The sequence below is a fragment of the Guillardia theta genome, assembly GCF_000315625.1.
Source record: "Guillardia theta CCMP2712 unplaced genomic scaffold GUITHscaffold_122, whole genome shotgun sequence".
Lineage (NCBI taxonomy): Eukaryota > Cryptophyceae > Pyrenomonadales > Geminigeraceae > Guillardia > Guillardia theta.
Window position 1 is genome coordinate 75,172 of NW_005434552.1, and position 23,599 is coordinate 98,770.

The 23,599-nt window shown below is 58.7% G+C and overlaps 11 protein-coding genes across 11 annotated transcripts; 5 read left to right on the top strand and 6 right to left on the bottom strand.

The window, feature by feature from the left end:
- Nucleotides 1-2,634: 2,634 nt before the first annotated feature.
- Nucleotides 2,635-2,844, bottom strand: GUITHDRAFT_79533 (hypothetical protein; the record flags this gene model as incomplete). Its single annotated transcript, XM_005822588.1, has 1 exon — nucleotides 2,635-2,844. The coding sequence occupies one exon, from the start codon at nucleotides 2,842-2,844 to the stop codon at nucleotides 2,635-2,637; it is 210 nt and encodes a 69-aa protein (XP_005822645.1).
- Nucleotides 2,845-3,640: 796 nt separating this feature from the next.
- On the top strand, nucleotides 3,641-5,284 carry GUITHDRAFT_118156 (hypothetical protein; the record flags this gene model as incomplete). Its single annotated transcript, XM_005822589.1, has 2 exons — nucleotides 3,641-5,122; nucleotides 5,180-5,284. 2 exons carry the CDS (start codon nucleotides 3,641-3,643, stop codon nucleotides 5,282-5,284), a joined length of 1,587 nt encoding a protein of 528 aa, XP_005822646.1.
- Nucleotides 5,285-5,957: 673 nt separating this feature from the next.
- GUITHDRAFT_52415 (hypothetical protein) lies at nucleotides 5,958-6,233 on the bottom strand (the record flags this gene model as incomplete). Its single annotated transcript, XM_005822590.1, has 1 exon — nucleotides 5,958-6,233. A coding segment is annotated over one exon (276 nt), but the record flags the coding sequence as incomplete, so codon positions are not given.
- Nucleotides 6,234-7,415: 1,182 nt separating this feature from the next.
- GUITHDRAFT_79618 (hypothetical protein) lies at nucleotides 7,416-8,135 on the bottom strand (the record flags this gene model as incomplete). The annotated part of the gene is made up of 2 exons (XM_005822591.1): nucleotides 7,416-7,653; nucleotides 7,774-8,135. Coding segments are annotated over 2 exons (600 nt in total), but the record flags the coding sequence as incomplete, so codon positions are not given.
- A 1,137-nt stretch (nucleotides 8,136-9,272) lies between these two features.
- Nucleotides 9,273-9,995, top strand: GUITHDRAFT_118158 (hypothetical protein; the record flags this gene model as incomplete). Its single annotated transcript, XM_005822592.1, has 1 exon — nucleotides 9,273-9,995. The coding sequence occupies one exon, from the start codon at nucleotides 9,273-9,275 to the stop codon at nucleotides 9,993-9,995; it is 723 nt and encodes a 240-aa protein (XP_005822649.1).
- Nucleotides 9,996-10,544: 549 nt separating this feature from the next.
- On the top strand, nucleotides 10,545-10,796 carry GUITHDRAFT_118159 (hypothetical protein; the record flags this gene model as incomplete). Its single annotated transcript, XM_005822593.1, has 1 exon — nucleotides 10,545-10,796. The coding sequence occupies one exon, from the start codon at nucleotides 10,545-10,547 to the stop codon at nucleotides 10,794-10,796; it is 252 nt and encodes an 83-aa protein (XP_005822650.1).
- A 1,561-nt stretch (nucleotides 10,797-12,357) lies between these two features.
- GUITHDRAFT_79601 (hypothetical protein) lies at nucleotides 12,358-13,796 on the bottom strand (the record flags this gene model as incomplete). The annotated part of the gene is made up of 2 exons (XM_005822594.1): nucleotides 12,358-12,759; nucleotides 13,170-13,796. Coding segments are annotated over 2 exons (1,029 nt in total), but the record flags the coding sequence as incomplete, so codon positions are not given.
- Nucleotides 13,797-15,181: 1,385 nt separating this feature from the next.
- Nucleotides 15,182-18,161, bottom strand: GUITHDRAFT_146310 (hypothetical protein; the record flags this gene model as incomplete). The annotated part of the gene is made up of 4 exons (XM_005822595.1): nucleotides 15,182-16,953; nucleotides 17,239-17,731; nucleotides 17,759-17,818; nucleotides 17,970-18,161. 4 exons carry the CDS (start codon nucleotides 18,159-18,161, stop codon nucleotides 15,182-15,184), a joined length of 2,517 nt encoding a protein of 838 aa, XP_005822652.1.
- A 211-nt stretch (nucleotides 18,162-18,372) lies between these two features.
- On the top strand, nucleotides 18,373-19,178 carry GUITHDRAFT_118164 (hypothetical protein; the record flags this gene model as incomplete). The annotated part of the gene is made up of 2 exons (XM_005822596.1): nucleotides 18,373-19,004; nucleotides 19,049-19,178. 2 exons carry the CDS (start codon nucleotides 18,373-18,375, stop codon nucleotides 19,176-19,178), a joined length of 762 nt encoding a protein of 253 aa, XP_005822653.1.
- A 568-nt stretch (nucleotides 19,179-19,746) lies between these two features.
- GUITHDRAFT_118165 (hypothetical protein) lies at nucleotides 19,747-20,163 on the bottom strand (the record flags this gene model as incomplete). The annotated part of the gene is made up of 1 exon (XM_005822597.1): nucleotides 19,747-20,163. One exon carries the CDS (start codon nucleotides 20,161-20,163, stop codon nucleotides 19,747-19,749), a length of 417 nt encoding a protein of 138 aa, XP_005822654.1.
- Nucleotides 20,164-21,534: 1,371 nt separating this feature from the next.
- On the top strand, nucleotides 21,535-23,257 carry GUITHDRAFT_118166 (hypothetical protein; the record flags this gene model as incomplete). Its single annotated transcript, XM_005822598.1, has 3 exons — nucleotides 21,535-21,583; nucleotides 21,636-23,095; nucleotides 23,156-23,257. The coding sequence occupies 3 exons, from the start codon at nucleotides 21,535-21,537 to the stop codon at nucleotides 23,255-23,257; spliced, it is 1,611 nt and encodes a 536-aa protein (XP_005822655.1).
- Nucleotides 23,258-23,599: the final 342 nt, after the last annotated feature.

Genomic DNA, 23,599 nt, shown 5'->3' on the forward strand with positions numbered 1-23,599 from the left:
TCCATCGCGCTATCCTCCAACCACCCGCTGCCCTCATGCCTTTGCATCGCCCTCGCTACCGCCTCGATCGCTCCCGCCTCCCGCGCCCGCGCCTGGCTGTCCGCCATGCCCTCCGTCATGCTGCGCAAGGCCTTGCATGCATCACACTGTAGCCATCGTTCGTCCACATGTGTGGACATGGCGCTGACGACGGCCTCGATCGCTCCCGCCTCCCGCGCCCGCGCCTGGCTGTCAGCCATGCCCGCCGTCATGCTCTCAAGGGCTTCGCATGCTGACCACTGCAAGCACATCTCGTCTGCGTGCGTGGACATGGCGCTGACGACGGCCTCGATCGCTCCCGCCTCCCGCGCCCGCGCCTGGCTGTCCGCCATGCCCTCCGTCATGCTGCGCAAGGCCTTGCATCCATCATTTTGTAGCCATTGCTTGTCTGCGTGTCTGGACATGGCGCTGACGACGGCCTCGAACGCTCCCGCCTGCATGGCCGGGAGCTTGTTCTGCTCGTGGCCCTTGGCTATCGCTGTCATCACCTCGCATAGACCTTGCTGTATCTTCGCGTTGCTCTGGTGCCTGGTCATGGCGCTGACGACGGCCTCGATCGCTTTCGCATCTCTCGCTGTGCCCTGGTATCGGAAGTACTGCATTGTGTACTTTAGGGCCCAGCACGCTGCCTGCTGTACTTTCAAGTCGTCCGCGTGCTTATCGAGGCATCTCATGACGGCCTCGATCGCTCCCGCCTCTCGCGCCCGCGCCTGACTCTCATCCCTGAAGCTGATAATGTAGTCCAGGGCCCAGCACGCAGCCTGCTGTACCCCCGCGTGGTCTGCATGCGTGGACATGGCGCTGACGACGGCCTCGATCGCTCCCGCCTCCCGCGCCCGCGCCTGGCTCTCTTCGATGTGATCGACTATATGCTTCAGTGCCCAGCAAGCAGCTTGCTGTACACCCGCATAGTCTGCATGTAAGGACATGGCGCTGACGACGGCCTCGATCGCTCCCGCCTCCCGCGCCCGCGCCTGGCTCTCATCCCTGAAGCTTACAGTGTAGTTCAGGGCCTCGCACGCAGCCTGCTGTACCCCCGCATCGTCCGCGTGCGTGGACATGGCGCTGACGATGGCCTCGATCGCTCCCGCCTCCCGTGCCCGCGCCTTGCTCTCTTTGATGACACTGACGGTATGTCTCAAGGCCCAGCACGCAGCTTGCTGTACGCCAGCGTCGTCCGCGTGCGTGGACATGGCGCTGACGACGGCCTCGATCGCTCCGGCCTCTCGCCCCTTGAGCTTGTCAGCCCCCCCGTTCCGAGCCATGCTGACCAAGGCTTCGCACGCAGCCTGCTGTACCTCCGCGAGAGCCTCGTACGTCCTCATCTCCTGCATCACTGCCTCTATGCTGTCGTCAGCTCCCGTCCTCAGCAGCCTCCATGCCTCCCTTGCCGGCTGCTCCGTCCCGCTTCCGTCTTGTGCCCCTACCGCTGCTGACGCCCCGACCGGCAGCGCCTGAGCTCCCGTCCTCAGCGAGCTGAGAGCGTCGCTGCCCGTGGACTCCAAGGCGGTGCAAGCTGACTCTTGCAGCTCCACGAGCTCTGCGTACTTGCGCTTCCTGACTCTCCTCGCCACCGCCTCGATCCCTCCCCCCGCTGCCTCTCCGATCCTTCTCCATGCAGCTTCTGCCATGCTGCGTATGCCTCGGGCATAGCGACTGGGTTGCCGGCCCCTGCCTGCTGCTGTCCAGGCGTCCTGTCTGACCATGTCCATGCAGCAGCCCCCTCATCCCCCTCCGCTCCGGCTCTTCCCACAGCTACCGCAAGCTCGGCGAACCTCGGGCGGTCCTCCTCCCTCGTCGCCCCAGCAGCTCTCCAGCAGGGCCCACAACCCGTCCGGGGCATCCTCCGAGGAGGTGCTCTCGAGGCAGCCTCCCAGCCCCGCACACGTACCCGATCACAGTCGGGTCCGTCATGGGGTAGTAGGGGGTCATGCCCGAGGTCAGGATCTCCCAGCACGTGACCCCGTAGGCCCACACGTCGCTCTTCTCCGAGCACCGGCCTCTCTGCATCGACTCTGGGGGCATGTACCGCACCGGCAGCCCTCGCCCCGCTACCCTCCCGTCACTCCCGTCCACCAGCTCCCCTGCCCGCCCGTACCCCGCCACCTTCACCGACGTCCTCCCCACGTCCTCCTTGTCGAAGCCCATGACCAGCACGTGCCGAGCCGCGAGGTCCCGGTGCACGACCCGCTGCTCAGCCAGGTGCTCCATGCCCTGCGCGATCTGCTCCATCATCGCCGTCTGGTGCCCTCTCGTCACCTGTCCCGCCAGCCTCCCCAGCATAGCCTCTCTCAGCGACCCCAGCTCGGCGAGCTCGGTCAGCAGCAGGGGACAGCCGTCGGCGTCGTGGCTCTGCCCCATGAAGCGTACAAGCCGAGGATGCGGCCCGAGCCTGAGCATGACCGCGGCTTGTCTGCCGCCGTCGTCTTGCCTGAGCTTGAGCACGGCTACCTTGATCTTGGCGGGCCCTGCACTCCTTCCTTGCAGGAGGAGGTGACCTATGTAGAGGGCCTGGGAGGAGCCTGCTGAGATAGGCTGCCCCTCCATCTCCACGTCGTGCCTGGGGACGAGCGACGCGTGTCGCTCCTGCCACTCCTAGATGGCGCTGCGGAGAGCGAGGTTGGGGACAAGGTGGTCGGAGGGGAGGAGGGCGCCGGTGAGGGGGCTGGAGAGACGATGGCGGAGCCAGGTCTCGATGGAGGATCTCTCGTAGGTGTGGCCATCGCAGCAGGTGACAGGGTCGGTCATGAGCGCCATGCTGATGGGGCAGATGAAGGACCGGAGCGCTCCCTGGTCCGCTGCCATGGCGGGGCCGAGGAGCGAGGGGAGGGGAGGGGAGGGGATAAAGGTGGTCTAGGGAGGGGTAGGGGGTGGTACGAGGAGGGGAGAGGAGGGAGGAGGGGTGGTCCAAAAAAGAAAAGCTAATCCTACCAGCGGCTACGGGGGAAGTGTAAAACTAAAAAAAAGAAGGATATGTCTTGTTGCTGCCTTTTGTGTGCGATGGTATCTTGCGGGTATGTGTTGTTGCTGCCTTCTGATAATTTGTTACTGATGGTCTGAGGCGGGTGGCTCCGTTCTACTAGGGAGAGGACCAAGGGGATCAAGAGGAGGAGATCATCTAGGGGGTGGGGTTAGAATCCTACCGAGAACTGTGTCATCTAGGGGGTGGGGGTGGAATCCTACCGAGAACTGTGTCATCTAGGGGGTGGGGGTGGAATCCTACCGAGAACTGTGTCATCTAGGGGGTGGGGGTGGAATCCTACCGAGAAGACGGGCATGTCGCTTGTTTCTTTTGTCGGAACCTTGCTCTACCTGCCGCTTGCGCCCTCCTTCAGGGACCCTCCTTCTCTGAGGCAGCTGCCGATCGCTCGCGGCCACAAGCAGAGGAGCTCTTCTGACCTGCTGCGCTTGTCGAGGTAGGCGATTGTGAAACATGGATGGGTGATCGGAGGTGAAGCCGGCGAGTAGAGGAGTGTGACGCAGCAGGAGTGAGGTGCCATAGATAGTGAGTCTGTGAGCGGAGGATCGGGAGGATTTCGCGGAGAGAGATTGAATTGTCTGTTGCATCCTGACGGTTGCTTCTTTATGGTTTGCCAGTGCAATGAAGCATGAGCCACGAGACGAGGGAGACTCTTTGACTCCCGAGAAAGACCTCGATGAAGCCAGCAAGGCTTTCGAGGGACGTACGGAGCGGAGCGCAAACGGCACGACAGGTAGAGGTCCGCAGTTGCCTGATCGTGAGAAACAAGACAATCAGAGTCGGTTTGCATGGAGTCATGACCGGTCACACGCAGGAAACGAGATCGAGATCGCGAGGGCATCCAAGCTAGTCGACCAGACAGCCAAAAGCTTGTCGTTGCGCAAGAGAGAGGCTGAGCTGAAGAAGGCTGAGGACACAGGAGACGAGATCAAGATCGCAGAGGCCCTCCTGAGAGTCAGGGTCGCAGAGCTGAAGGAGGCTGAGGACACAGGAGACGAGATCGAGGTCGCGAGGGCACGCAAGTTAGTCAACAAGGCATTGCTAAGCTACTTTGTGCACAAGAGAGAGGCTGAGCTGGAGGAGGCTGAGGACACAGGAGACAAGATCGAGATCCTCAAGGCACGAATCAGGGTCAGGGAGGCAGAGCTGAAGGAGGCTGAGGTCACAGGAGACGAGATCGAGATCGCAGAGGCCCTTCTTGGCCTCAGGATGGCAGAGCTGGAGAAGGTTTGGGTGAGAGGAGACCAGATAAAGTTCGAAAGGGCAGTCGAGCTAGCCAGGCAGGCAAGCATAAGCTTGTCGTTGCTCAGGAGGACGGCAGAGCTGAAGGAGATTGAGGACACAGGAGACGAGATCGAGATCGCAAAGGCGCGTTCCAGACTGACAGAAGCAGAGCTTGACGAGGCGAAGATCAAAGGAGACAAGATTAAGATTGCAGAAGCACATATCAAGTACAGGAAGACATACCTCGATATGATTCAAGTCACAGGAGACGAGATCAAGGTCGCAGACGCCCTCCTGACAGTCAGGAAGGCAGAGCTGAAGGAGGCTGAGGTCACAGGAGACGAGATCGAGATCGCGAGGGCATCCAAGCTAGTCGACCAGGCATGGCTAAGCTACTTTGTGCGCACGAGAGAGGCTGAGCTGAAGAAGGCTGAGGACACAGGAGACGAGATCAAGGTCGCAGACGCCCTCCTGACAGTCAGGAACGCAGAGCTGAAGGAGGCTGAGGACACAGGAGACGAGATCGAGATCGCGAGGGCACGCAAGTTAGTCGACCAGGCATGGTTGCGCAAGAGAGAGGCTGAGCTGAAGAAGGCTGAGGACACAGGAGACGAGATCAAGATCGCAGAGGCCCTCTTTAGCGTCAGGGTCGCAGAGCTGAAGGAGGCTGAGGTCACAGGAGACGAGATCGAGATCGCGAGGGCATCCAAGCTAGTCGACCAGGCATGGTTGCGCAAGAGAGAGGCTGAGCTGAAGAAGGCTGAGGACACAGGAGACGAGATCAAGATCGCAGAGGCCCTCTTTAGCGTCAGGGTCGCAGAGCTGAAGGAGGCTGAGGTCACAGGAGACGAGATCGAGATCGCGAGGGCACGCAAGTTAGTCGACAAGGCATTGCTAAGCTTGTCGTTGCACAAGAGAGAGGCTTAGCTTGACAAGGCTCGAGGCACAGGAGACGAGATCGAGATCGCGAGGGCACGCGAGTCAGTCGATGAGGCAGAGCTATGCTACTTTGTGCGCAAGACGGGGGCAGAACTGGAGTAGGCTCAAGGCCCTGGAGACAAGATCAAGCTCAGGCCACCTATACATGAAGCTGACCACGGCTGACTCTCTATATCATGTATCTCTCACTTGACGCTGCATATGTGCAGCACCACCCCGTACACCCTCATTCGCCTCCTCCCCTTCCACACTGTGGCTCTTGTATCTCGTGAATCCTCTTGCGCCTCCTCGCTGAGCTGCCTCTGGTAGAGGACCTCCATCTTCTCCCAGCCCGCCTCCCCTCCTCGCATCCTCGTTTTACCCAGGTTTCCATCGCCTCTGCCTGCCGCCTCGAAACACGTAAGAGTCGTCTTGGTTTACAGGAGAGTTTTGTTAACTCGGCGCTATCTGACTGGCACGGCTGGCATGCGATCCATCAGCTGTACAAGACATGTGCTATCCGAGTCATACGGCAGTAGATGCCTGACTAGTGCAAGCACAAGCGATGAGAGGCCTAGACCAGTCTCCTCGCATGTCTCCCTAGTCACTAGTAGATCCTGCACATGCTCGTCCCGCTCGAGCGACACATCGGGCATGGCCTCGACGTCGCTGCCTCCTTGCAGTCCCCGCACAGACACTTGTGACCGCAGGGGACCAGCGCCCATTCAGCTCTTCGATCCATGCAGACGACGCATGGCTGCCCGCGCTCTCCGACGGCATCATCGTATCGCTGCTGAAGCTTCTTCCGCAGCTCGCTGAAGCTCGGCCGCTCCTCGATCTTCTCCCGCCAGCACTCTCGCATGATCGCATACACTGCTGGAGGGCATGCAGCAGGAGCCGCTAGTCGCTCCCCGTCCACAACCTTGGGTCCTACAAGCTCATCGTCGGTGATGGCCCAGTAAGGGACTTTGCCGTAAGTCCAGACCTCCCACAGCGTCACCCCGAACGCCCACACGTCGCTCTTCTCCGAGTAGCGATGTCTCAGCAAGCTCTCCGGCGCCATCCATCGCGCCCGTCCAGCCCTCGAGCCTGCCGAGCTCTCGCTCCCTACCCGACTCACTCCGTCACCGCGCCAGCCCATGATCCATCGCCCGTAGTCGGCTACCTTGACCCTCACCCCGAGGTGATCCTGCCCTTGCAGACTCCAGACAAGCACGCTCCTCGCCGCCAGCTGCCGGTGTACAACCTCGTGCAGCGACAGCTGCTCCATCCCGTCGCAGATCTGCCTCGCCACCTCCAGCTGCACCAGCTCGCCCATCGTCTCCTCCTCCTCTGCGAAGCTGCGCAAGGTCCTCTCGAGAGAGCCCTGGCAAGCGTACTCAGTCACCAGGCAGTAGTCGCCAGAGCTTGGCTCGACGGTGACGGCGAGGAGGCCAAGCAGGCTGCGGTGACGGCGAGGAGGCCAAGCAGGCTGCGGTGACGGCCCAGCTGGTGCCAGGTCTTGACCTCCTGCTCGAGAGCTTGTCTCCTGGCAGTAGCTCCGCTGCCTCGGATACGTAGGATGGCCACGTCAGCGGTGCTGGCGTGCGGCTGCCGCCAGCGAGCCCTGTAGACGAGCTTGGAGGAGCCTGAGCCGACATGACGACTGTCGACCAGGCTGTCGTAGTCCACCGATCGTACGCTTCTCAGCTGCAGACGAGAGGATCACATCAGTCATCGACCCTCGCACAGACACAAACAGGACCTGAGAGACAGCGCCCTGCTGGTTGTCGTCGTCAGACGCCTGCTGCTCCGCGTCTCTCTGCTGGCGCTGGTGCTGGCGCTTGCGCTTCTTCGTCTTGTCGCTTCTACACCTCTCATGTCGCTCGATCCCCTCCTGCGCGGGCTTGACGCTGCCTTGCAGTGCCGCTGACAGAAGCTCCCCGCTCCATAGCTGCCGCATCCAGCCCTCTATCTTGCTCGCCAGCTCCTCGTCCTGCCTCTCTCGCGCTACCTCCGCAGCTGTTCGTCCCAGCGAGTCTCGCAGCTCCCCGAGCTCTCCGCCCCCGACCTCCAGCAGCCTCTCACAGACAGACCAGACGCCTCGCGCCGCCGCTACGTGCAGCGCCGAGCCATCGAACTCCGTGACACACTTGATAGACACGCTGGTCACCCAAGCACTATGACCTTGTAGACCACTATGAGCTCGTACACCTAAATCAAGACAAGCCTTCTGCGTCATGCTCCCAAGGTCCCACACACTCAAGGTACTCATCCCACTCCCGCTGACAGCCGTCTTGCCGTCCTCGCTGATCGCCACGCTCGTCACCCAACCACTATGACCCTCAAGACAAGCCTTCTGCGTCATGCTCCCAAGGTCCCACACCCTCATAGTGTTATCGTTACTCCCGCTGACAGCCGTCTTGCCGTCCTTGCTGATCGCCACGATCCCTACCGCTTTACTATGACCCTCAAGACAAGCCTTCCGCGTCATGCTGACAAGGTCCCACACCCTCAAGGAGCTTGTGCAGCCGCTGACAGCCGTCTTGCCGTCCTCGCTGATCGCCACGCTCCATGCCCACTCACTGTTATCTTCAAGACGAGCCTTCTGCGTCATGCTGACAAGGTCCCACACACTCAAGGTTCTATACCAGCTCCCGCTGACAGCCGTCTTGCCGTCCCCGCTGATCGCCACGCTGTTGATCGGACCACCATCACCCTCAAGACAAGCCTTCTGCGTCATGCTCCCAAGGTCCCACACCCTCAACGTTTCATCGTAACTCCCGCTGACAGCCGTCTTGCCGTTCCCGCTGATCGCCACGCTCCACGGCGTACTCCTATGACCCTGAAGACAAGCCTTCTGCGTCATGCTCCTAAGGTCCCACACCCTCAGCGTCTTATCCCAGCTCCCGCTGACAGCCGTCCTGCCGTCCTTGCTGATCACCACGCTCGTCACCCAGTGATTATGACCCTCAAGACAAGCCTTCTCCTCCATGCTCTTGACGTCCCACACCCTCAGCGTCTTATCGTCACTCCCGCTGACTATGGTCGTGACTCTCCCTGGTCCTACTGGATGCTTCTGCTTCAGTCGCTCTGCTCCTGCACTCACGGCCAGCGCTCTCACTTGGACCTCATCTCCTCTCTCGATCGCTTCGATCAGCTGCTGCCACTTCCTCTCGTCCTCCTCCATCCTCTCCCGCTCGTGGTCGGAGACCTGGCTCATCCTCCTCATCGCTCGTCCTGCAGCCCCAGCACAAGGACCTCTTGTCTTCCCTCGCTCCTCTCGAGCAGACCGTCTGCCGTCCTCGTCGTCCTCGTCGTGTAGGGAGGAGTCAGAGCGAGCGAGAGGCCTGTAGCAGGGATGAGCAGCGAGACATCTCAGGCTTGTCTGACAGCCTTGAGCCTCTCACACGTCTATCTCTTGTATGTGTCTAGTATGTCTAATAGGCATCGCTTGTCTGTATGTGACGTCTTATGCTTGAAGGCTGTCGACCTCGTCTTCTTGTACATGTGCGTTTGTTGTCTTCTCGTCATCAGTCTTTCTTCTTGTCTCTCTCTATCTCCCCTGTCGTGTCTCTCCGTCTCTCTTCCTTGCCTATGTGTCCGTCTCTCTTGTCCATCGAGAAGGCATATGAAGCAACCCTTGCCCCTCCCTTCCCTCCTCTTTCCCTTCATCTTTCCCTCTTTCCCTTCTCCCTCCCTTCCTTCCTCCTTCCTCTCCTTCCCTTCCCTTCTCTTTCCTCTTTCTCTCGCTTCTCTCTCCTTCTCTCTCCCTCACACCACCTGTCCTCTCCCTTCCCTCTCCCTTCCCTTCTTCCCTCGATCCTCTCCTCCCTCCCACCCCTACCCCACTCCCTTACCCCCAACCCCCCGGATCCAGGGGGTGGTACGAGGAGGGGGGGGGAGGGAGGGGTGGAGGAGGAAGCGGCGGGAGGGGGTGGTGGGGTGGGGTCGAGAGTTCAACCCTCTTTCTCATTGAGGGTCACGTTGTCCTCCCGGCTGCACTACAAGGGCCCGGGCCCGTGGAATGTCCCGGCCCGGGCCCCGGGCCCGGTCTCTCAGTGACGTTGCCACGGTCCTAGGGTCTTGAGCCTCCGAGGCTCCGGTGACTGAGAGCCTGTTGAAGCGGGTGATGCCGTCGCCGCAAGACTGTGAGGGGCAGACAGCCAAGGACTCGGGAGGAGACGAAGCGTTACGCGAACTTGGTTACGCGAACTTGGTGGGTGACATGGGGCAGACAGCCAGGCGTCAGCTGGGAGACGGGCAGGTGGAGAAGAAGCAGGAGAAGCTGAGTGTGGTCTGCCTGGAGGACCTGGAGGTGGAGGAGACGAAGCGGGTAATTCGGTCCTGCTGTCACTGCTTCTGCGAGGACTGTGTCATGAAGCTCCTGCAACTTTCTTCCGGCGGAGACGCTGTCTGTCCCCTATGCCGCGGCAAGTTTTCAAAGGGCGACGTGTTCTCGGTAGAGCAAACGCGGGAGGCTCAACAGAGCCTTGCTCGCAACGCATCCGGCGAGGACGAGGACGGGGAGAGGCAGACGGATCGGGTGCAAGCGGAAGAGGAGGAGCGGGAAGAGGAGGAGCAGAGGCTGAACCCCAAGATTGAAGCGCTTCTCGTCGATGAGCAGGAGGCTCAGCAGGCAGACAAGACAGTCAAGTCGGTCGTGTCTTCCAGCTTCCTCTCATGTTTGGATGAGATAGAAAGTGCCATGATCGCTGCTGGCATCCCCGTCTTTCGCATCGATGACACGACGAGCATCCTTCAGCGCCGGCGGCTGATACAAGACTTGCACTCTCATCCTCAAGGCGCCCTGCTCCTCCCCAGCTCCAAGGTCACAACCCTTCCCACCTCCTAAGTTCCCCCTGCTCCCCTCCCCTCGCTCTGACCTCCAGCTGGGCGGGAGGCGCGGGGCTCTCGCTCACCATGGCGTCGAGAGCTCACATGATGGAACCATGGCGGTTATGGACCGTTACCGTTAGCTTAACCTTTTTCTCCATCAGGTGGAACGCGGCAGTCGACGAGCAGGCGATGCATCGCATCCGTTACATGTGCCAAGGGACCGTTACATGTGCCAAGGGACCGCTACATGTGCCAAGGGACCGTTACATGTGCCAAGGGACCGTTACATGTGCCAAGGGACCGTTACATGTGCCAAGGGACCGTTACATGTGCCAAGGGACCGTTACATGTGCCAAGGGACCGTTACATGTACCAAGGGACCGTTCACATGTACCAAGGGACCGTTACATGTGCCAAGGGACCGTTGAGCACAAGTTCATGGAGATGCAGGAGAAGAAAGATTGGCTGGGGAAGGCGGCGATGATGAGGATGGCAGCCAACGAGCTGCTGGAAATGCGCCTGCGGCTGTTGAGGACGCTACTCGTGAGATAGAGTCAGGGATGTCATGGGAGACGACTACTCGGTGGGAGACGACTACGACTACTCGGTGGGAGACGACTACTCGGTGGGAGACGACTACTCGTTGGGAGACGACTACTCGGTGGGAGACGACTACTCGGTGGGAGACGACTACTCGGTGGGAGACGACTACTCGGTGGGAGACGACTACTCGGTGGGAGACGACTACTCGGTGGGAGACGACTACTCGGTGGGAGACGACTACTCGTTGGGAGACAACTACTCGGATCTGATGTGAAATTTATTCTTATGTTCATTCTGCTTGCATCGGAGATCCTCGTACTGATTCTACCTTAACTTATTGTCCTCGTACTGATTTTAACTTAACCTCCACCAGCCTCGGAGATCCCTCGGCGTCGCCCACTTGTCCTCTCTCAAACTTGATGCTGCTGATAGGCACAAGGGGGGGGAGACTCGGAACTTACCGTACCGACTGATCGACCGTTATAAACCGTTGCCCGTGTCGCCACCGTAGCATCTACCGTACAGAGTCAGCGACAACTTGTATTCCGGCAATGAAACAGGGCCACAGTGAAATCGAGTACCTTGCGAGCCTGGGAGCAGGTTCTTGCTGCCAACTTGGTACTGCAGCTGCTCGGTCACCTGCTGGGGAGGCATGTGCGACAGCGGGTGCTCAGGCGGGCAAGTCATGAGGATGCTGGCTTCGCTTCCCCTCTCTTGGCTCTCGCCTCTCCCTCCCTTCTCTTCCCTCCTCCTCCTCCTTGTCTCCCCCCCCGAAGCCTCACGGGTTGCTGACGCTGACAGCGAGTGCTCCCGGCTCCTCCGCTGCGTCGCTCAGAGGTCAAGTGCAGTGATGTCTATTGTACTGGCGATGCCAGACCAGCGAGCTAGACTCCAGCAGCAGACAGCAGCCCCTTGTACCTCAAGAGGCTCATCCCTGTACAGCCTGAGGGAAGGACTAGCGCTACTGCTCCTTGCTGCTCGAGCACACTCGCCTCGTGCCAGCTCTCGCTCCTCGCAAGCCTCTGCTCCTCGTCCTACCAGCAGTGAGGGAAGCCACCCGTACTTGCTAGTCTCTCTCAGGCACCAGGGGTCATCCTCCCGAGCACATCTAGTCCTTGTATGCATCAAGCGCTTTGAGAGTCGTTTGACTGACTTTGTTGACGATCAAGGCTGAGCCTAGCCTTGAGTGCTGTCCCCTAGCTGTGGTAGGTCCAGTCTGAGGTGAGCTGGCTTTTACTAGGGCTCTGGTAGGTATGAGAGCGACTTCTATGGCTGCAGCTTGTTGGCTCAGTCTGAGACTAGTCGATACCTAAACCTCTGAGATAATCCTTGACATCTGAGTTATCAGCCAAAGTGAAGCAAGTCCTGCCGTACTCGTCCTTCTCCCTCAGCACCTCCTCCCCGCATGTCTCTTCAATGTACCGCACTACCTCCAAGTGCCCTCTCATACTCGCCCAGTGCGCGCATGTCCTGCCGTACTCGTCCTTCTCCCTCAGCAGCTCCTCCCCGCATGTCTCCCCAATATACTGCAGCACCTCCTGGTGCCCTCCCGCACTCGCCAAGTGCGCGCATGTCCTGCCGTACTCGTCCTTCTCCCTCAGCAGCTCCTCCCCGCATGTCACCCCAATATACCGCACTACCTCCAAGTGCCCTCCCTCACTCGCCCAGTGCGCGCATGTCCTGCCGTGCTTGTCCTTCTCCCTCAGCACCTCCTCCCCGCATGTCGCTGCAACATACTGCACTACCTCCAAACGCCCTCCCACACTCGCCAAGTGCGCGCATGTCTTGCCGTACTCGTCCTTCCCTCTCAGCAGCTCCTCCCCGCATGTCTCCCCAATATACCGCACTACCTCCAAGTGCCCTTCATGACTCGCCTCATGTGCGCATGTCCTGCCGTGCTTGTCCTTCTCCCTCAGCACCTCCTCCCCGCATGTCGCTGCAACATACTGCACTACCTCCAAGTGCCCTCCCACACTCGCCACATGCGCGCATGTCCAGCCGTGCTTGTCCTTCTCCCTCAGCACCTCCTCCCCGCATGTCTCTACAGCATACCGCACTACCTCCAAGTGCCCTCCCTCACTCGCATAGTGCGCGCATGTCCTGCCGTGCTTGTCCTTCTCCCTCAGCAGCTCCTCCCCGCATGTCGCTGCAACATACCGCACTACCTCCAAGTGCCCTCCCACACTCGCCAAGTGCGCGCATGTCTTGCCGTGCTTGTCCTTCTCCCTCAGCACCTCCTTCCCGATCGTCGTCGTAGCATTCGTCTTCATCCCCATGTGCCCTCTTCTTCACTACAAAGCATGTGCATGTCGACCGTCATTGTCCTTTTGGAGCAGCACCTCCTCCCCGCATGTCTAGCAACATCAGCAAAGGATCCAAGTGCCCTCCCACACTCGCCACATGCGCGCATGTCCAGCCGTGTTTGTCCTTCTCCCTCAGCAGGTCCTCCCCGCATGTCTCAACAGCATACCGCACTACCTCCAAGTGCCCTCCCTCACTCGCCAAGTGCGCGCATGTCCTGCCGTGCTTGTCCTTCTCCCTCAGCAGCTCCTCCCCGCATGTCGCTGCAACATACCGCACTACCTCCAAGTGCCACACTCGCCAAGTGCGCGCATGTCTTGCCGTGCTTGTCCTTCTCCCTCAGCACCTCCTCCCCGCATGTCGCTGCAACATACCGCACTACCTCCAAGTGCCCTCCCACACTCGCCAAGTGCGCGCATGTCCTGCCGTGCTTGTCCTTCTCCCTCAGCAGCTCCTCCCCGCATGTCGCTGCAACATACCGCACTACCTCCATGTGCCCTCCCACACACGCCAAGTGCGCGCATGTCCTGCCGTGCTTGTCCTTCTCCCTCAGCAGCTCCTCCCCGCATGTCGCTGCAGCATACCGCACTACCTCCATGTGCCCTCCCTCACTCGCCCAGTGCGCGCATGTCCTGCCGTACTCGTCCTTCTCCCTCAGCACCTCCTCCCCGCATGTCGCTGCAACATACCGCACTACCTCCAAGTGCCCTCCCTCACTCGCATAGTGCGCGCATGTCGAACGGTACTTGTCCTTCTCCCTCAGCAGCTCCTCCCCGCATGTCACCCCAACATACCGCACTACCTCCAAGTGCCCTCCCTTACTTGCCAAGTGCGCGCATGTCCTGCCGTCATAATCCTTCTCCCTCAGCAGCTCCTCCCCGCATGTCTCTACAGCATACCGCACTACCTCCAAGTGACCTCCCTCACTCGCCAAGTGTGCGCATGTCCTGCCGTACCCGGTCTTGTCTTTCATCAAGGTCCTCAGAGCCTCTTTCCCGCATTGTTCCTCTACCGTCTTCAGCACCTCCACATGCCCATACTCCGCCGCCCAGTGCACCATCGTCTTCCCTGCCCTGTCCTTCGCTCCTACCTCTGCAAGAGTGCTGGCAGGAGAAGAAGACGGCACGGCCGAGCTTCAGAGAGCTGCAGAAGAAGCTTCAGGAGCAGTATGATGAAGCCGTCGAAGAGCGCTGCCAGCAATGCGTCGTCTGCATGGAGCGAATAGCTGAATGGGCGCTGATCCCCTGCGGTCACAAGTGTCTGTGTGAGGACTGCAAGGAGGGAGCAACGTACAGGCAATGCCCGATGTGTCGCTCGAGCACGACAAGCATCTACAAGATCTACTAGTGCGAAGGTCAGCCTGCAGCAGCTACGAGCTAGGTGAAGTCTGATGATCTCTATCTCTTATAACTTGATGGCTCAAAAGGCATGTCTCAGCTCGTCAGGAGATGCAATGTGTCACAGTGTGCTTTGTTTACCTTAAGTAAACCTAGTCTACCTTCACCCAGTCTAATCCTGTAAGCTGGAATATGAACCAGCCTCTGCTACCATGTCCTGTACATACCTTAGAACATGAACCGCATACCTTAGAACATGAACGATCCTCTGCTACCATGTACTGAACATACCTTAGGTTGGCACGACAGCACTCTCAGCGAGCATGACATTAGGATGATTCAGAACGTCCTGTGAACGATAAAACAGCTGGGAGTAGGGCAGGTGGACAGGAGGCAGTTGGAGCAGCTGGTGGTTTTAGGATCAGATCTCGGCGAGCGTCTCTTCGCTTCAGTTGGATCGCACATTTTGTATTCGGACTTGAGGAGACCTCAGATTTTAGAATGCATCAGAGGGCTTTCATGAGTGCGGAATACGTCCTTCTTCGGGTGTTTGATATCTGTTCTCCCGCACCGTAAATGATCATTACAATCACCAACATCATTATCTGCACACATAAGGTAGGGCTTTTCAGGTAAGGTTTCTTCTGACGAAATTTCTTCCGATTCAAAAACTTAAGGTCGATGGACATCGGATCTCAAACGAAGAAATCTTTCTTGATGGGCTATCACAATATTAAATGAAGAAGAAAAACAAAAAAGAGGACCGTGAAGAAAACAACTCACAAAGCGTTGATAATTTAGGCCTCAAAACAATACAGCTGCTGACAGCCATCCACATCCTACTATTTCGACTTGGAAAACAAAGATGAATATGCTAGTTCTACTGACCTCTCTCCTCCACAAGACACACTTCCTCCTTCCTCCCTCCTCCAATCCCCCTCCCCCTCCCCCTCCCCCTCCCGCCTTCTCCTTCTCCTTCTCCTCCCCTCCCCCCTGCTCGCCCCACCCCGTGCCCCTTCCTTCACATCCCTAACGACTCCACGATCGCCTCCGCCTCTCCTTCCTCTATGCACCGCGATGCTCCTCGCACTCGCCTTATCTCCTCGCACCGCAGCCTCTGAGGCGCATACGTCATCATCTGCGCCTTGATGTTGGGCTCCAGCGCGTGCCATGGCACCTCGGGCGTCGCCCTCCATGCTTGTCTCCCCGCATACGTCTCGATCGTTGCCTGGTACCCGGGAAAGCTGTACTCCACCAGGTCGTACGGAGCTGACGCCCAACGAGCCGGGATCAGCTGCGGAGACACCACGCTCTCCAGTGTCTCGGAGAAGAAGGTCGCCATCCATGAGAACGTCGAGCGCGACAGAACCAGGTGCCTCGCCTGTACCAGCTCGTACAAGTCCTGCATGGCCGCAGTCATCCGGCTCTCCACGTCCGGAAAGAGCTCCTGCAGGTAGCTGATGCACGGGTTGAGGAGCCTCGTCGACGGCTGCGATACCAGCACGACCCGAGCGTGAGGATAGAGCTTCCGGTGGACCGCAATGGTGACCACGTAGAACGCCAGCGGCGGCTGCCACTGTCCCTTCCCAATATGATTTGCTGCTGACATTCGCTGGAACACGTCTCCTGATCGGAGGTGAATACAGAGGTCGTCGCCCCTCGCTGCCGTCTCGAAGCGCAGCAGCACTTTTGACACGATCCTCCTGAAGAACCGAAGCGTCCTCTCTCTGTCGAAGTCGATAGTCTGATCCAGCCCGTTCCGAGCAAGGTAACAGTCAGGCATCTTGCACTCCTTGACCCAGCCCTCGCCTGTTCCGCACGCCCCCTCCTCCCCCTCCAGCCGTATGCATCCTCCAAGCACTTTGAACACGCTCGCGATCTGGCTCGCCCGCACGTGGCTGCAGGAGTTGTCTGGGCTTTGCCAGCTCGCCTGCGGGAGGCGGATCGACGACGCATTCATCATCCGCGCTGTATCATGAGCGATCGCTAGCGTTACAAACGCGTTTCCCAGTCGCCCTTCAAAGTACCTCACCCATACAACGCCTTCCCCTTCCGAGCAGCCCCCTGGCTCGCTCCCTGCCTCGACCCGGAGAAAGGTGACCCTCTCTGACGTTGTCGCAAGTAGCAGCATCGAGCTTGCCTCCTCCAGCTCCACCCTCACCAGCCGTTCTCCCTCCAGCTTTCCCGGCACCTCCACTGCCACGCACGCCTTGCGCATCAAAGCGTCTCGACCGAACGCCTGTGACCCCACCACCTCCCCGTCCACGTACACCCTGGCCACGAAGCCCCACATGCTCTCTCGCCATGTCGTGCAGTCCCCGCCGTACGGCCAGGACACCTCGACCGACAGCATGCCACCGTCCATTCCCGTGTACACAAACGGCGACAGCGAGCCCTGCTGGATGCGCACGACCGGGTTGCATGGCAAGCATGAGCCGTCGAGCACCAGCACCTGGTAGACGTCCGACACCAGCAGCACCTCCTGCGAGCTGTAGGGCCGTAGCTTCAGAACCCCTGAGTATCTCCCACAGTCTACGCCAGGCGGGAACGGACTCGACATGTTGAGGTCCGTACACGTGTTAGCGTTGTAGACAGCCGTGAAGGTTTCGTCCAGCTCCATGTCGACGGAGAAAGAAGTGCAGCCCTGCTGCTGCTTGCTGGCCTTGAGCCAAGGATGCGACACGTGGAACCTCCACGGGTGTACCGCATGCCCGTCCTCAACGTCCCAGAAGAACAGCGACCCTCTGTCCTTGTCTCCCTGCACATTGGCGTCCTTGCCGTCGGGTGCAGTCGCTTGATGTTGGGGGTCAGACCTCGCCGCATCAAGGAGGGGAGAAGAAGCGAGGAGGGGCGGAGCGAGGAGGAGAGCAAGGCAGGTGATCAGCAGCCCTCTCCTCCCCCTTTCCCTCAGCTCCATGCTGGCCTGAAGCGGTCAATGACCCAGGTCCGCCTCGGCTTTCAAATTTTCCGTACGAGCACAAAACTAACGTACCTGTGGGGCCTCTAAAACACTCTTTACCGACGCCATCCTGCTTTGAAAGGTCTGCGGATCTTGAGGTCCTCTAAATCACTCTTTACCGACGCCATCCTGCTTTGAAAGGTCTGCGGATCTTGAGGTCACGCTCGGCAGGTAGTGGACGTAGGCCATGATGATCACGTTGTGCCGCTTCCAGGGCGTGTGGGAGAGGATATACTCCGTGCAGATCAGCCGTATCCTCTTGAGCATCGCGACGTGCCTGCTCTCAAGGCTACGGAGGCTCTTGATGACAATCGCCAGCCAGTTGATGGTCTTCCCGTCGTTGAGTGCGTGCGTGTCCGGCAGGAACACCATGTCTGCGTTGTCGATCAGCACGTTGTCCTGCTCCCTCTCCCCCTCGATCACCCCGTAGATCCACTTCTTGGTCGGCAGGTTGATCTGGTTCTCCACGTAGGACACCATCTCCGTGCCAAAGGCCTGGTCTGGCGTGCAGGTGACGACGCAGCGCTCGTAGCTGCCGCCGTTCTTCTCCTTGGGCGTGATGCGGAAGGGTTTGTCCTTGTCCTCTGCCCCCCCCGATATCACCACGCCTCGCTGCAGACCACCTCACTCATAGCTCACTAGGCCCTTATCGGCCGTTGCGCAGGCCGGTGCCATTAAATAATAGGGGAGACCTTTATACTAATAAAGCAAATTCCCACTTTTCCCCTTCCCGCTACGCTCAGGCCGCCGCAGCCTCCTCCTCCTTGAAGGTCATCTCCGCCTCATACTTGGATAGAGCGGAGGCGTTGTTGATCTGGTCCTCCAGCGTCTTCTTCCTCTCCTTGAGGACCTCGGCGTCCAGCTTGGCGTAGAGGCGGGTGATCTCCTTCTCCTTGACGATCCCCGACTTCACGGCGCCGGCCTTAGGCTTTGACGCCTTCCCACCCTTCTTGCTGCTCTTCTTCTTGCTCTTTCCCGCGCCCTTCTGAGCTGCCCCCTTGTCAACGGGCTCCTCCTCGTCGGCCTCCTCCTCCTGCTCCATAGCCTGCTCGATCTCGTTCTCGAGCTCCTCCTCGGTGTATAAGGTATCGCTCACCATTGCAACGGTCTGGCTGCTGAAATACGGCAGAGGCCGCCTCCAGCGTGCAAGAAGCGGTCAGTTTTTTTGGCCCCCAACCGCACCAAAACAGGGGACACTCCAACTGCCTTGGTGAGGTGGTCAAACGTGCCTCGGATCGCCCCCACTCGAGTCGATGGATGCGATGGATCTCCCTGCCAAGGGGCCGGAGGGGGAGGAGGGCGTCCACTACTACGCCCCGCAGAGCAACTACGCAAACGGGTGCACGATGTGCACCCCGGCCTGCTCTCGAGGCTCTTCGACCGCTTCCCGCTGGCGGACTCGGAAGGAGGAGATGGAGCGGCTGATGGCGCTCGCCAGCCACCTCCACACCAAGATGATACAGGAGTGCCGGGGGATGCACCGCATGTTCTCGATCGCGGACGTGAGGGGGAGGATCGAGTGCCCCGAGTCGGTCCGCTGCACGGAGGTGATGGGCACCGTCCAGAGCCTCCCGAGCGACTTCATCCAGCAGTTCGACGGGGATGGGAACGCGATCTGCATCGTGACGGACCTCCCCAAGCTGGTGGAGTGCATGCCGGAGGAGTCCGCCGTCCTCGTCAACGCCAACTTCCACACCGTGGCGCTGGTCCGCTGGGAGGGGGGGCTCTGGTTCTTTGACCCGATGGTGGCCTGCATCAGGGGCATGGCGGGGCCGCGGGAGGCGCTCAACTTCATCTGCGAGCGCTGCATCCCCACCCACTGCCAGGAGTTCACCGGGATGTTGATCAAGCCATCGGCGCGAAGCCCACCATGTGATGGAGAAGGGTGAGGCTGGTGTTCTCCAGCTCCCAGACGTTGCCGAGCTCCAGGGCGATGCTCCTCCCCTGGAAGGGGGGTGTCTGGCAGGGCTGGCTGTGGAAGAACCGCAGTTTCAGCCCCGCCCCGATGTTGCAGAGCTCCACCTGCCCCGACAAGACGTCCTTGGTCAGGGAGCCCTGAACGCAGGTGAGCTGCGGGGACTGCCGCGACCGCGCCGCCTGCCTAAATCCCTCTCGGCTCTCTCCGCCTCGGTGAGCTCCGCGCAGAGCATCCGGTTGAGCTCCTTCAGCGTCCCCTCGTTCCTCAGGTACTTGCCCTTGTGCTGGGCCGTCATTCTCGCCGCCTCCTCCGACAGCTCCGGCCGCATGCGGATGATCTCCCGCATCACCTGGTTGGCCACGTGGATCTGGCTGATCCTCGCGCCGTAGCGGATGATTCCGGAGGAGTGCAGGGAGGCGAAACAGTTGAAGCGCCCCGCCCCGCGGTCTCGCTAATAAAGTCGTTGCTGATCGCGTGCGCCGACCTTCCCCAGCCCCTGGCCTCCGAGGCCGGGCTCCCCCTCATCCTGACGACGCTGACTCCAGTGAGGTGGAGGGCGTGGCCCCGGGAGGGGGAGGTCGGGAGGTAGACGGTGTCGAGGACGTAGCAGTGACCCCGCCCCGACTGGCGGTGAGGAGGTGCCGGCTGATCGTCGAGCCGCCGCCCCTCAGGAGCAGGTCGCCCTGCCGCGTGCGCCTGGGGGGCCTTGTTACCCCCCTCCACGCGCGTCCGCGGGCCCAGCCCCAGCGCTCATCGCGTGTCGGAGCATGGCCATCCGCACCTCGTAGCAGCTGTCGAAGATGCTGTTGTTGGCGTTGAGGATGCGGTGGAGCGGGGGGATGTACGAACCGAGATCGGTGGGGACCGGCGGGCTGCCCGGGGTCTTGAGCTCGCAACTGCCGTGCTCGTGCTCCACCCCCTGCCCCTCCAACCGCCTCAGCACGCTCCTCACCAGGGTGTGGCAGCTGGAGCCGCAGTCGAGGGGGAGGACGTGATCGGAGGGCCTGCACTGTGAGTAGGTGTTGAGGGTGTAGGCGATCGCCTCGCTCTCGTACGCCGGGCGGCCACAAACTTGCCCGAGAGCCGGGACAGGTACTTCATCAGGCAAAATACCGACTGTATGCATACTTTCCCCGACGTGGCAGGGACGCATCTTGTACGGTGGACCTGGCGGCTAGTCGTAAAGAACAACAGCTTCCGCTGCTCGATTCCTCGCCACCTCTCTCACATCAGTCCCCTCATACGTTATCTTGCTACTACTGATACATAAACAAATCTAGCTTCATTCTTCATTCCTCCAAGTGCACTTTGTTACGTTGTGGAACAAGTCTCACATCACATCGATCCTGCTTTGGTGATAGAAGCTTGCGCCACTTTCGACCAGATTGTCCTTCAACAGCTCGGGAAAGCCTTCGACTGGCCCTCATTCCCCGGCGTCCAAGACAGTGCTGACTCGGCCTCCCCTCCAACCTCACTATCACTCTTTCTTCAAGCGTCAGCTACCGTACCAGGTTGGCGGCGATGGCTTCACTCCGCAAAGAGGCGTCAGTATGTCCCCTTACTACATAGCCACTGCCAATTTTCTGCAATGGAGTTCCACCCTGCACTGCGTGCAAGCCTGGACTTTCTCAACCCCCGCTCTCTTTGCTCGGTCGGATGGGATCCTCCGCCAGTCTAATGAGCCGGACCTTGTCCTCCCTCCCCTGCTGGCTTCTTTCCTGCAAGTATATCAGACCTTGATTGATCGGGGTGTGCCTCAATACACCGACCTGAGTAATCTGGATGGGGCACGTGCGAACAATGCGATCCCTTCACCTGCTCTGTTTCAGCTTGCCGGAGAACCTCCGTTCATTCCCCCTCAGAGATCTGTGACGGGACGTTTGATGCAAAGCTATCCTCCACATCTGTAGCTCAAGGCCCAGCTATCAGCAACCCAGCAAGCTCTCCTCGTTGCTCACTCCACCTATGCGGTCGAGCTCTACCCTGCAGAGACAGCGAGTCAGTCCTCCACCCCCTCGGTCAATCCTACCGAATCCTTTGAGTGCTTTTTAACTTAACTTTGAGTAAAACGTTTGAGTAAAAAGAACAATACAAAGAAATCCCGCCTTTCTTGTTTTGTGGGTTCAGTAGTATGATGGAGCGATCACGGAGGAGGTACTAGGGAGGAGGAGGGAGGAGGGAGCAGGAGGATGGAAGAACAGGAAGAGAACGGTCTGTAGTGGAGGATCCTGAGAGAGAGGAAGGACGGATGGATTCACTTGCGTCTACGAGCTTATTGAGGTCAAGATCAGTCCTGTTGTTATTCGTGATTCTACTTCAAACTCAGCATGCTTTTTCTTTGAGTTCTTTCTCTGGTTTGTCTCTGAGCGCCAGAAATGAATTCTTGCATGCGAATATAAAAAAGCCGTCAACAAACGGACCAGAACATGCCGGACCAGAACATGCCACAAGGAATCATGTCGCTAGGCTTCGTGGAGGCAACGACATTCCCATTCACATGCCTACGGTCCATTTGCCAACGGTCACTCACTCCAGAGGCAAGATTTGTGAAAGACAACCACATTTCATGTTGCCAAATTGTCCTGACCCATGTTACAGGCGGTCAGATCATGGCGGGAATGGAAGAACAGGAAGAGAAGTCTGTAGTGGGATGGATGGAAGGACAGCCTGAGAGAGAGGAAGGAAGGGTGGAAGATGAGCAAGAGAGGACTGTAGTGAAGGAGCCTGAGAGAGAGGAAGGAAGGGTGGAAGATGAGCAAGAGAGGACTGTAGTGAAGGAGCCTGAGAGAGAGGAAGGAAGGGTGGAAGATGAGCAAGAGAGGACTGTAGTGAAGGAGCCTGAGAGAGAGGAAGGAAGGGTGGAAGATGAGCAAGAGAGGACTGTAGTGAAGGAGCTTGAGAGAGAGGAAGGAAGGGTGGAAGATGAGCAAGAGAGGACTGTAGTGAAGGAGCCTGAGAGAGAGGAAGGAAGGGTGGAAGATGAGCAGGAGAGGACTGTAGTGAAGGAGCCTGAGAGAGAGGAAGGAAGGGTGGAAGATGAGCAAGAGAGGACTGTAGTGAAGGAGCCTGAGAGAGAGGAAGGAAGGGTGGAAGAAGATGATGAGGGACATGGAGACGTTAAACGACTCAAAACAATGCGAACAATTCGCTCAAACGAAGATTATGAGACCATGGTCTTCTCCAAGACTGCCGCAGAGCTGCGTCTTGTGAGGAGAGAGACCGTAATCTCGACCGCCGAGAGTGCTGACAAGCTGAAGGAGAGCGGATGTGGCTCAAGAGAGGACTTGAGGGACTGGAACTGCATTGGAAGGAAGCTACATCTTGCGCAGATTTCACTCCAGAACAAATTGAGCAAAAAGGCGGCGTCGGAGGCTGCGGCGAGCGCCGACTCTCAGGCTAACGGCACCAAAAACAATCATGTGCCGAAGGCTGGAGATATATTTCAAGCTGACATCTGCATCAGACTCGAAGAAGACGCGAACCTGCAGTACATTTTTAATGGGATGATTGCCAATTGTTCGGAAGACGTCAAATCACTGGCAAGCATGAATCAAGAGTCCTTTAATGACGTGCGCGTGAACCGAGGAGAGTACGTTTGTTTTGAAATTACACGAGCGATAGACAAGATTCTGGCCAAGATTTTCCAGCTCTCACGTTTGTATGCTCCTGGAGGATTGAAGGACCATTTTCTTGGACGTCAAGCAAAGATCAGGGCCTTTGGTCTTATCGTTAGTGGAAATAGGAGAGATTTCGAATCTGCTTGTGACAAAGTCAGGGCTTTCTTTGTGGAGACGAGCAAAAATCCAAACTTGTCCAAGAATCTGATCAACCAATCAATCCCATTTTTTCTCTGCCTAGTTAACCATGAAACTCTGTACAGTCAGGTCACAGATCTGAAGCTGTCAGTCGAGAGACTGACGGAGACGACGGAGGGACTGAAGGAGACGACGGAGGGACTGAAGGAGACGACGGAGGGACTGAAGGAGACGACGGAGGGACTGCAGGAGACGACGGAGGGACTCAAGAAGTCGATGGAGATGATGAATAAGTCGATTGAGGTAATGAAGGAATTTTTGTTGTCTTGCTGCTTTTGTAGAGACTGATTATCAACCCGACAGGAAAGATTTTCTCAACAGGACCAGAACCTGAAAAGTATGGAAGGTCGCATTGTAGCAGAACTTCAAAAGCAGCTTTCAGCTCTTTTGCCGAAATCATCGTGATTGTTAGCAATCTTTTTGTTCGTCTTTGTTCCCATCAGGCAGCATTAGTGTTGTTTTGCTTCTTTTTTTTTTCTCTTTAATTAGCGTAATGAAACTCAATTGCAAGAATAAGCACCGTAGTCTGGGGTAACAGAGGAGTGAGAAACGAGGCAGGGTCTCACAGGGAAGGATAGGCGAGTCCTCGCCGTCACTTCTCGTCTTGTCCTCGCCGTCGCTTCTCGTCTTGTCCTCGCCGTCGCTTCTCGTCTTGTCCTCGCCGTCGCTTCTCGTCTTGTCCTCGCTGTCGCTTCTCGTCTTGTCCTCGCCGTCGCTTCTCGTCTTGTCCTTGCTGTCGCTTCTCGT